Below are 12,844 nucleotides of genomic sequence, written 5' to 3' on the forward strand. Positions count from 1 at the left end.
TTTTGTGAACCTTTGTTCTCTTTCCCTTTTTGTTCATTTGTAAGGTGCAATTTACACCTGATCCACCTACTACAATGTACGGACCTTCAAAAGGTGGGCTCAATTTCCTGGATTTCCCTCGTCGCAGTGCGTCATTACGTAACAAAAATTTATATCCTACTTGGAAGGTTACTTCGTTTTGCTTCTTGTCATAGTCCTGCTTCTCTCTTTCTTTTCTCTCGATTAAGGTTCGTCTCGCTGCCTCGTGTTTCTCCTTAACTGCTGGGTTAGCTCCTCAACCACTGTCTGATACTCGTTATAACCTGACTCAGGTGGTTTTCGTAATACTCCTGGGATGTTTGCCTTCTTACCGAATATCAATTCATAAGGCGTGAACCCCGTACTTGTGCTCTTGGTCGTGTTGTAGACAAAAGCTGCCGTTGGTAGATAGCAGTCCCAATCGATCTATTCATTGGCAAAAACATAGTGCCTAAGGTACTCCACTAACACCTTATGGGATCTTTTATTGCTCCCATTTGACTGTGGCCTGAGCGCTGTGGTGTGAGTTTTATGTATCCTCAACACCTTACAGAGTGTTTTGAACACCTCGCTCATGAATTTACTGCCCTGATCAGTCAGTATCTGGTTGGGTATCCCGTATGTACTAATGACATTATTTATTAATGTACGTGCCACCGTATCTGTTTCTTGATTTGGCATTGCACTTGCCAGTAGATACTTGGACGACTGGTCCTGGCAGGTGAGAATGTACCTGTTACCAGCTTCCGTCAAAGGCATAGGGCCTACTACATCAAGCGACATCTTCTCGAAGACTGTGCTTGGAGTATCTGTAATTACCATGGGGCTCTGATGTCTGGCCGAGTCCCCTTATTTCGCTGACATGATGGACAAGAGCGAATGTACTTCTCTACGTCCCTTTTCATGCCCTTGCACTGTATTCGCTCGCTCAGTCTTGCGAATATCCTCGCAATCCCTTGATGGGCTCCTATTAATGAGTTATGACACTCCTTCATTATGGCTAATTTCTCCTCCTCTCTTAGCCCTTCTATTCCTCCTTCTGGTGAGCTAACGTCGGGCTTGGATTCCTCTGCTTTAGCGTCCTCTGAACCCTCGTCCGTGGTGTAGCAGACTTCGATTTCCTCTGCCTTGGCGTCCTCGGGTTTTGAACTCGCTACTCTAACCTTAACTTCACCATGATACTGAGTGTCTCCTTCGACCTCCGTCTGGGGCCCTTTCCGAGCTGAGCTGACCACTCTAGTTTGGCTCTTCTCTACAATGGGATTACGACTCAGGGCATCGGCGTTACAGTTCCGCTTACCCTGCTTGTATTCTATGACAAAATCGTACTCCGCCAGCTTTAACCTAAACTTCAGCAGGCGTGAAAATGGGTCCTGCATATTAAAGACCCACTTCAATGGCTCGTGGTCCGTCACTACAGTGAATTGCCGCCCAAATAAGTACGGCCTGAAATACTTCACTACCCACACTATTGCCAATAGTTCCTTTTCGGTTACACTGTAATTTATTTCTGCCTTGGTAAGCGTCCGGCTCGCATAGGCAACTGGAAGATCCTTCCCAATGGGTCCTTGCGACCGTACTGCTCAAACCGCCTCGTTGCTTGCATCAGTGGTAACAACGAAGGGTTTTTCAAAATCTAGATATTGCAGTACAGGCTCCTCTATTAGCCTTCGCTTCAGTGCTTCGAACGCTCGCTTCTGTCTGTCTCCCCACACAAAGGAAACTTCTGTCTTTACTAATTCATAAAGTGGCTTTGCAATTTTACTATAGTTAGGGATGAACTTCCTATAGTACCCACTCAGCCCACAGAATTGCTTGATCTGGCAGCTAGTGGTTGGCCTGGAAAAATCCCTAACTGCCTGGACCCTTTTAGCATCTGAGTGGACTTCATCTTCCGTAATTACGTGCCCTAAAAATGCTACCTCGGCCCTTAAAAATTCGCACTTATCAGGCTGGAGTTTTAAATTATTCTCTCGCAGCCTCTATAGTATTACTCGTAACTTGGCATTGTGCTCGTCTACTGAGTAACCATACACAATTACGTCATCCAGATAACATAAACACTTAATGCAAGTTAACCCTGTTAGCACAGTGTTCATCAGCCTTGTGAATGTGGCTGGGGCATCTCTGATACCCATCGGCATTCTCTTATATTCATACTTCTGCCCTAATGCTGAGAAGGCGGTCTTGGTCCTATCTTCAGGCTTCAGTAGCACTTGATAGTACCCACTCGCTAAATCTAGAGTCGAAAAATATTTAGCCTTTCCAAGGGCATCTAACGATTCGGAAATTAATGGTAGGGGATAACTAACACCTACTGTAACCTCATTTAATTTCCTACAGTCTATAACGACCCTCCATTTCTGTACGCATGAGGCATCTAGTTTCTTCGGGATTAACAGTAACGGCGCATTCCAGGGTGACACACTGGGGCTGATTATGTCATCCTCCAACAGCTTATCTATTTGTTTTTGTATCTCTCCCTTCTGTGCATCTGGGAGCCTATAGGGCCCTACGTTAATAGGAGGTTGTTCCCTAGGTATTGGAATCTCATGCTGTATCACCTTCGTATGGGTCAACTTGTCCCCCTCTAAGTGAAATACATCATCATACTCTGTACAGAAGGCCAGTATTTTTTCTGCATCTACCATGTTCAAATGGTCCATCCGCAGCTGTTCGGTTACTCTCTGTGAGCCCAACTTTCCGAAACCTAAACCGTTGCCTCCGGACTCCTTGGTTAGCCTTACCCTTTTCCCCTGTGACAAACATGTGTAATCAACCTCATGGATGCATTCCACAGGGCTCTGTATCTCTGCTACTTTCTCGGTGGTATTAACAATGCTTACAATAGCCTCATTTCTCTGGGACCTAGTTAAACATTCGGCTAAATACACCCCTGGTGCTACTTCTGCTCGCTCTATTACGCCAACAGGTAGATTCTGATTTACCTCAATGGCCACTACCTTCTCGGTCCTAGGTTCGAGACGGATCAGCTTTGTCTCTCGAACCCCCATTGAGTACCTGGTCCCTTTTATTATGACGTAGCCTTCCTTGTAATTTATTACGCCATCCAACAATAGGTCCTTCCCAATAATGCCATCTTGGGTCAAATTAATGTCATCACCCACTACATGAAAGGTGAGACTGGAACCACTTATCCCAAACCGTACCGTACCCTTGGTATAGAGCTTGCCTTCACTGACCCCGGTCAGTTCTATGACATGTCCCCTTGTGATTCCGCATACTTTCGGTACTCTTCCTTCTTTGACCAGGCTAATTTCTGACCCTGTGTCTAACAAGAATCGAAGCGGTTTCCCTCTCTGGACGATGCTAAGCAACATTGTGCCTTCGTCATTTGAACTTTCGAGACTTATCTTTCTACGGGATTCCGAGGTTGTTTCCGGCCTTCGGTCACTGCTTAGTTTGTTGCTAACCTGGTTTTCATAACCTGTCCTTGGCTACTTACTGCTCCAAACGGACCCTCCTTGGTTTGGTGCGACCCCCTGTCACCCTCGTCTCCCGACCTTCAGAAGAATTTCATGGCCGTTCTCCCTGTATGCTGACCCATTGTTTACGTGCGACAGTACCTCTGTAAGAGCCCCGCTTTCCCACTAGCTTAGCACTGTTTAGCGGACTGCTTACCAAGTACGTTTCTCCAACAGTCCCCTTCCAAGTGACCATCTCTACCACACGAATAACATCTCTTTATTTCGGCATGTTGTCTATTAACCGGCAGCCTGCAATTATCTTGCTCATGTCCTTTTCCATGGCAATTGTAGCAAGTTCGTGTACCACTGGTACTCTCCCTCCTGCCCGCCTTGACTGTGCGACCGCTCGAGTTTCTACACGTACTTGGTCCCTTTGTTTCTTTCGGCAGTCTCTCACTATGTGCCCTTGATTCTTACAATACCGACACGTTAGCGTTGTCGATGGTCCTTTTAATTCTGACTCTCCGATAGGTTGACCCTGTGTTTCCTTTCTTGGACTTGTACATTGCCTAGTTAGGTGGCCCTCTTTATTGCAATTGTAGCAAATCACCCTAACCATTGCTGTTTTAGGCTTAGTATGCCACCTTCCTTCTGGTTTTGCTACATTGGGCTTGTTAGTTTCAATTCTCCGTGTGAACCCTAGTGTGTTCCGCCTAACTTGCAATCCTTCCTTGGCCCGTTTGGATATAATGACTGCTTCTTCCTGCCTAGCTATTGCCACGGCTCTTTCAAAATTTAAAGGTTGCTGATCCTGCACTATACATTGGATTCTTGGGTTGTTCAACCCTTGTGTGAAACTAGCCACTCCTATCTTTCTCACGCACTTCAACTGTGCTTGCCTAATCCTCTAGGCATTCGCCCTCCAATAAAGCATCCCTGAAATCCATCGTGTCTACGCGATACGCTCAGGATGCTACACTCTCTCGCGGTTCCTGACTGCTTTGGAACATTTGGCAGATGTATAAATGTAACGTGCCCGGCCTACCGTAATATTCATTTAACGCTACCTTAGCGATCTCCCAGTTAGTAATATCAGCTCTTACCAAGAGCTTCTCTCGGGCTTTGCCTGTAATTTTTGTCAATATATATTTAAAGAAAAGTGTCTGATCATCCGCCCTGATCATGCGTACAGCCGCATGTACGTTGGCAAGAAACTCTCGTAGTCTGTCTGGCTGACTACCGTCAAATTCTCGACCAATCAGTCTGTGTCCCTCTACTACAGTTACATAAGGTACTTCTAAGCTACGTGCATCATCATCATCATCATCAGCCTCTGCTATATGAAATTCTGGCCTTTCTGCATTTAAATCTACGTCTTCCTCCTGACTTGCCATACTGAATTAAAGTGGACTCACCCTAAGATATCTTCTGTACTGCTGGGCTTGTTGGCTGCGATCCGTGAAGGCTGCTTAATAGGCAGCTGGGCTGCTGACTCCCTGCGGCTGGGCTGGATTGTGGCTCCTATGATGCGCGGTTCGATCTTCTGCAATGCGCGGTTTTCGGACAATCTTCTTCGGTGCGCGGTTTTCGGACAATATTCTTCTCGAAGTGCGCGAACATCGGACTGATATCGTTCTACTGTTAGTCAGAGTTCGAACTAAGGGCACCCCACACCTGACACCAAAACGTAAGTCTGTCTTGACTCACCTTGTCCCGAGATGTTCTGGACGATTTGTTCTCCCCAGCGGCTTGGAGAATCTGTGGGTTTGGTGCCCTGAACCATTAAATAAAGTGCTGAGTCCCATTTAATATGATATATATTTGCCTTCAACTCTGACTTCCCAACTATCGTACATATTTGCAGTGTCTATTTACAGCATACTTCAGTGATGTGCCTGCTACGGAAGCTTTTAGAGAACTGACTTCCAGCCTGGGTAGAGTCTATGTTGAAAACCTCAGAGTTGCCCTCTACCTTGTCTCTAAGCCTAAGTCCGCATCTCCCACTGCTGTCTGGGAGACTCTTTCCAATATCTAACGCGGCTATGTCCTACTCCTCTCTCATTCTGAATGTCTGCACCTCCAGTCTTATTACCGGCTGCCTTGACTTACGTAGAGCGTTCTTCTACGCAAGATGAATTATCTCTTCCTTAAGCCCCTACAGCTTGTATATATCCTAGTCTGGCCTTTGCTAACTAGTTAGAGAGGGGAAATTCCCACAGCTTGTATATATCCTGGTCTGGCCTTTGCTAACTAGTTAGAGAGGGGAACTCCCACCCTAGTACTAGTCTACCCCCAACTGGGATCCCTCTCCAGTAGGTGGTGCTATAGTGGTCAGTCTCATAACCACTTATTCTCAGTCTCAATCAGCCTAACACATCCCTCTCACTGAGTGGAATGTTTTGCCATAAAGTGGAGATTTTCCGATGCTCCATCCTTTCATGAGTCATGTATTCTTTCCTTGTCTCTCCCAATGCTAATTATTCTGAATGCTGGATTTGTGCTTGTAGCTAGCCACTGTTCATTTACTCAAACCTTGGTCAGTTTACATAGATAAGATTACAACTCCAATAACAAATTACTCATAAGCCTTCCGTAGTAGGACTTGAAGAACAAGTCAATTCACATAACCAACACTAAATGTTTCAAATATAAAGTAACACATTTTACACATTTAATTACCATAATTCTTCTTGCAAGGAAACTCTTGATCCTTTCGTCTATACATTCCTAGTGGTCTCCTGTACTGGAGATCCACTATTTCAATTCTAATCTCCTTAACTTAATATACCTTGGTTCGATTCCCCGCATCGCTGCCATCACGACAGAGTGGTAAATATATTATTTGGTAACCTAAAACGGGTTAAATATTTGTATGGATTGTTTTATTTACCAAAGCTAAATTATTGTCTTTTCCAGTATGATGCGAGGTGAATGGCTAGCAGTTGCTGGCGCTCTGAATGTCTCAGACCCCTCCGAGAGCACGAGAGTTGAGCTGCCCATTGCACAGATCTACGCACATGACGACTTCAACTTGTTCTTGCTGCAGAATGATATCTGTCTTATCAGAGTATGTATATCTCTACTCAATATTCAAAGAGGACGATCGGTACGATATATTTAACATGACTCAATTACTAAAGTTTTTTGTTTTCCTTATTTAGTGTTGTCATCACTGTAAGTTCCCTGTAACATTTGAAGAAAGACATGCAAACAGTCTGTTTTTAGCGGGATGATAAACGCACGTTTTACCCAGATGTTAAGAGTTTTAGCTTACGAAGCTCGTAAAGTTGTTAAATGAAGATTGCCAGTAAGATAAATAGGAATTCACATGTATGGCTCAGTTCACTGTCGCACCAATTGGAGGCACCGCATTTATTTTTTTCTATTTCAGCCCCCATCTGCCTGTGGGAGAGATGATTCCAACTATCATGAATTCTTTGTTTATGGGGTTCGCCATTTTGGATGGTATTGTTCTTAGCAACGAGCTACAAAGAAGACAACAGAGTGGCTACCATATATGCTGCAGAGCTGTGCGTGGTGCCGAGACGACATAGAGACACCATAGCACGGCCGACTTGATGCGCCGCTCTAGCTAGTTCCTTATCGGCCTTGACAATCGGGTCCACGCACTGTAATCAGAGTAGTTACACAGCTCGACACGTGGCGCTGGCCGCCGACCTATTTGCGGTAGAAATGCATTCTTCTTTATGGAAAATATATTGACTTTTATTGCCGATTTATCCTAATTTAGAGTTATGGAGAATGTTACATAGTTTAATACAGTTAAAATGATTAATCCTAAACGTTACATTCGTTGATATTTGCCAAAATGATGTCGTGAAATGAAACTGCGGGGAGATGACTTAGTCCAACTGACGTTCTGATATTGACTCAGATTGCCGATGTATCTTAATTTATGGAATAAAATAGTATGTTACATTGACTAATATTGTTAAAATGATTGATCCTAAAGGCTACTTTCATTGATATGTGCCAATATAACGTCGTGAAATGAAACTGCGGAGGATGGAGTAGTCCAACTGACGTTCCTTAATTGTGAGGAATAATAGTAATCGTTTTTATTATCATGGCATTTAGATACATGATAGTGTCCCTTTGTTCTTTCTTCGTGTTCGGAATACAAAAAAGGCACACAGCAATATATATTCGAATATTTCCTAACATAGTTAAAGAAAAGCAAATCACACCATTAAAAAACGAATTAGCGCATAAATTAAAATCCTTGTTCAATACTTTTGTCTTCTGATGTTAATTGTGAGATTAAGAGTCATTGTTCAACTAACTTAAGGCCACGGCTGCTTCCTTCCCTCTTCCTTGTCTATGCTTTCCAATCTTCCAATCCCCAACACAAGGCCCCTGTTCAGCATAGAAATTGCGGTCGCCTGGGCGAGATACTGGTCATCCTTCCCAGTTGTATCCCTCGACCCGCAGTCTCACGCTCCAGGACACTACCCGAAATAGAAACGGAAAACTAAGATTAGAGTGCTACCTGCTTTTATCCACTCCGTAGTTTTGTCCTAGTCTACAGAGAATTCGTGAAATGATAGTGTCCCTTTGTTCTTTCTTCGTGTTCGGAATACAAAAAAGGCACACAGCAATATATATTCGAATATTTCCTAACATAGTTAAAGAAAAGCAAATCACACCATTAAAAAACGAATTAGCGCATAAATTAAAATCCTTGTTCAAGACGAAGTTACAGCGAGAAATCACTTTGTTCTTGTTTCCATAACATTTCTGCTCGAAGTACGAAAAGGTGCACAAGAATGTCACAAATTCCAAGATTTGTAAACATAATTTAAAAAATATAATCACCACACTACACAATAAAAAATAAACTCACTAGCGCATAACAATCAGATCTCAATATCAAGCCAACAAACACCTCATTGCGAACACATTGCAACATTTACGACATTTACGACAGCAAAACCATATAAATAAGACTGGAAATGCGGCAATTTGCGGTATACAGCTTCCTGTCAGTGGGTAGTAGGCCAGCGCTCCAGCGGCATTACGGTAAAACTTCCCAATTGAAGCTTTATGCTGGGCTTCACAAGAGATTGTCAAGGCCGGTATAAGGAGCGCAGCGAGGGATTCAGTCGGTCGTGGCCATAGTTTAAGCGCCATCCGTTTATAGTGCGTTACTTTTAATAAATGAGTTCGAATAATTTAACTGAACAATTTGTGTCGTCTGCGTGGGTTTTATCCAATTGCACAAACCGTAGTAAAATCACAAAAGATGTATCATATTTAAAACTATCTGATGTAACCGTGCTTTGCTACGCGATCCTACAATGTATACCGAACTCTAAATGAAGTAGTGAACACGTTGTAAATAAGACTTTATTACATTACATAGCTCTTAATTTTGCCGGAGAAACACGACGGGAAAGCCGGCATACGTCGCTTTTCATGTGAAGAGCGTTTTAGGGAGTTTTCCTTGAATTGGTAGGCTCTCTTGCCTGCTTCCAGTCACAATTGATTTGGACATTTCTCATTAGAGTGGCGTAAATATAATACGTAGAGGGTCAAGAGAATGGAAGAAGAGCATAACATACGACAACACATCAAGTAGAATAAGACAATGACGTCAGTATTCATGTTGGATACAACATTAACCGACTGGAATGTCGTGTTTAAAAGCAATGCTCTCATACGAAATTTTCGATCAAGTTGAAAACGGCAGAGTTTCTCACTTCTCACAAACAGCACTGCACTACGCTGCCGTTCAAACCGTGCCAAGTTTCAGAAATGGAGGGATCTAGCCACAAACAACGCTTAACAACTGCTCTACTGCTGTCCTTTAAGTGAGCAACCTCCCCATTCCTATAACGTATAACACAGCAGGGCTAGAATAGCTGGAATACTGCGATGAATTAGTGGGTCGCACACCAGTAACCATTGTCCATAGTCGGTGCTTACGTGGTGATATTTATTATAACTTGTTTAGAAGAATATATGAGAGTTCGGAACAGTGACGTCTTCGTAGAGAATGCCTAGGCGAGTACGAAATGAAAACTTAAAAACGCATGACTCAAGAAGGGTTTGAACCCTCTCGTCTGCGAAGTAGCTTATCCAGGTACATACACGACGCATAATTCCATGCAGCTACTAACTCCCCAGTTACTTTCCATCAATATTTAGGCAGGTAGTTCTACTCGGGTAGATAACTCCCTTCGCTCACGCGGCCCGCAGCAATAATGTCATCTATCAGACATGAGAGGCAGTAGAAGAGACAATACACATCACAAAAAACAATACCGAATTTAATGTTATTGTTGATTAATTTTATGTGCTTTCAATACTGTAGGCTTTAACATTTACTTTTCTTCCGACTCTCTAATACCAGGGCATCCAATATAAAGGGAGCCAGCCCTTCCTCCCTTCATGAATTCTTCTTTTCTTATTCTTCAACCGATCATTCCTTCTAAACACTTTTCTCATTTTGACAGTCATCTTGTCGATATGAAATGATGGCCATGTGGCTCACCATTGCCAGTTAACACGAGTGGACAACACTTCGGTGTTGTTATGGATTAAGCAACAAAAATCTAAGTTCACCTGAGAATTAAACGTTAGGCCTCCCCCTAAACTACCATTTCCCCCTTTATAGCCTAGACTGTAGTGCCTTATTCTCGACTTTACATAACGATTTTCATGAAATCTTGTCGAGTCATTTTCTCGTAGCTCGGCGTTGATATGTGTTGTGTACAGGAAGCACGATATACAATACACAAAATAAAAGTTCATTAGTTTGCAGTCTTTCATACAATATGTACAAAATGAAAGGAATTTAGACTTGCTTCTTGGAATGCTAAACACGCTAGATAACAACATAAGTTAGTTGACTGTTTGTCGGAGAAATATATACACATATACAATCTGACTTCTATATGTACAAGTAGATCTATCTTGATGAGATAGGATGCCCAAAGGAGTGAAAGTTCACGATAGCAGATGGCTATCTGAAGTTTGAGAAATTTGAAGGGATCTTGTAGCAAAGTTCGTGTTAGCAGAATGCTAGGCAGGTGTATGTCAGTTACATGGGAGGCGGGTATCTTGAGGCGTAGTTGTCCTGAGGTCAAACCTCCCGATCAGAATTAGTCCACCTGTTCAGTACACGTGTTTAAGAGGGTGCCTCCATGTCTGACATACGGTGTAGTCTGATCGCTGGACACAGCTGACTGCCTGGAGCGGTGTTTGTCTGTCTGTCTGTCTGTCTGTCTGTCTGTCTGTCTGTCTGTCTGTCTGTCTGAGAAAGTTTTCATTCCCCGTCTAGAGGGCGGGGCGGGCCCCCTAGAGAGTTACGCCCTCTTTCGGGCCGTGAGATGTGTAGAGAGAGAGAGAGGTGTGATGAAGGAGAAAGATGGTTAAAAGAAGGAGTGTGGAATGATAACGGATGGGGCCTCGTGGCTACGTAGATGGGATTAAAGGGATGATGTGTGCGAGGTGTGTAGGTTAGAAGAAAGTTCCAGGGTGGAGATGCAATGTGAGGAGATGAAGGGTAGCTGTGATGTTAGATAGGGAAGTGGCGAGAAAGCAAAGGAGGTCTAATGTCAGAAGTGGTGGGAGGAAGAAGATAGTTTGGGGAGGGGGTGGACGAACGGATTGAGGGGTGGAACAGGTGGAGGGTTTGGCCGGGGGCGACGGTAGGAATTGTTGCGTTGAGAGCGAACAGTTGGGGGTGGAGAACGAGAAGGCTCCACTCTGTAGTGGTGATTGTAGATACGGGCGCCGGTGCTAATCAGGTGTTGGACATCTTCTTCAGTAGGAAGGTGTAGCCGCACCATATATGTAGGTCCGTGGGCATTGTGAATTCGAAACGCGCGTCGGGCGGGGACGCCTGCTGCTTGAAGTTCGCGTATGATGCCCCTTTCGGAGATGGTAGGTTCGATGCCACGGAGAACACTACTTGACATGGCATCGAATGACGGTGGAGGCTGCTGGGGCGATGAAGGTGTGGCGGCGACTGCTACGGTGTCTTCTTGTGAAGATGGTGATGGCGATGGCGGTGCTGCCGCGGTCGAATCTAAAGAGGTGGTAGGGAGTTGCTGAGGACTAAGTTGTGCGCAAGTCGAGGAAATTATAAGAGATGATGACATGATGGACGAAGGGTGGCAAGTTGTGGTAGTAGTGACGGGAATACGGGATGAGGTATAGACGGACGTGGTAAGGGTCGTGGTGGTGGTCGAAGTAGTTGAGGGGTAAGTGGACAGGGAAGGCGATGGCGGCTGAGATTCGTTGACGGTTGGAAGAGAAGATGGGTGTGCGAAGAGCTGATCGAGGATGTACGAAGGAGTATGCACCACCTCGTAGAATCTGTGGTGAAGAGTCGCGCCGACGGCTTGGAGGCTTAGCATTTCGTCCTCACTGCGTAGATAGACCAGAATCTGCGTTGACGGTAAGGAAGTGGAGTCATCCAAGAGCCTGAAAACATCTTGTGCTGGAACGCCGGCTGTGCGAAGATCGGTGAGAATGTCTTCTTCAGAAAGAGCGGGATCCACACCGGGATAAGACAGGTGTACATTGTCGTTTGGGGGCCGGCCTCCAACTTGGTGCCAGCCGTTGTGCTGAATTGGCTCGGCGAGGTGCGAGTTATAGTTGTTGCGTCACCCCGGCCGATCAAAAATAGGGGATATCGTGGAAGTTAAGTCCTCCTATATAGAGATGTTGACGAAAGACACTAAAACAATATGGACTACGCAACAAAAGTGAAAAGCATGAATTTATTGATTATCGTAGCCGGTGCGGCAAAAGTGTATAATGCAGAAAATGATCGGAAATGCAATACTATACAACTTTAGTTACCCAGTATTTATCGATAGGACCACCAATAACATAAATAATTGAGAATTCAATTTTAGAACTTCCCCTAAACTACAATTTTACTCAGCGTGAATAAAATTATTTATGGACTAGAATAGCGACTTATTCCTCGACTTAACATACCGATTCCATTAAATTCTCTACAGCTGTTTTCTCGTGATGCGCGTGCATACATACAGACATACACGATGGAAAATTAAAAAGTGCCGTTCCTTGTTACTGTGGACACGACCAATGCAGAAATACCATTATTTTAAAATTCTGAGCAATGTACAGACAAAATTTTATTTTACATTATATGTTGTGATTACTCAACCAGCGTAACTCTCATAGTTAATTAAGCAAGCACCGCAGTTCGTTTGCGGTCTGAGCGCAGCCCTCTCAATGCACGCACCGGTGTGGACAGGACGGCTGCGATCGGCACGACATCTTGCGGTGAACATTTTTGTCTTACGATGTGGAACAGCGGTAAGGGGCGTGTCTTTGAACAGCTGTTTCCTAGCCGTGCACTTATAAAACTCACCGTGATAAAGACGTGCAATCACGTA

The 12,844-nt window shown here is 44.2% G+C and overlaps 1 protein-coding gene across 1 annotated transcript in view; it reads left to right on the forward strand.

The window, feature by feature from the left end:
• LOC136883321 (trypsin) overlaps positions 1-12,844 on the forward strand; it is a 162,247-nt gene that overhangs the window by 95,576 nt on the left and 53,827 nt on the right. Inside the window, exon 4 of the mRNA XM_067155560.2 lies at positions 6,363-6,513. Coding sequence (XP_067011661.2) covers positions 6,363-6,513 — 151 coding nt within the window. The remainder of the gene's footprint in view (positions 1-6,362; positions 6,514-12,844) is intronic.

The sequence above is a fragment of the Anabrus simplex genome, chromosome 1 (genome assembly GCF_040414725.1).
Source record: "Anabrus simplex isolate iqAnaSimp1 chromosome 1, ASM4041472v1, whole genome shotgun sequence".
Classification (NCBI taxonomy): domain Eukaryota; kingdom Metazoa; phylum Arthropoda; class Insecta; order Orthoptera; family Tettigoniidae; genus Anabrus; species Anabrus simplex.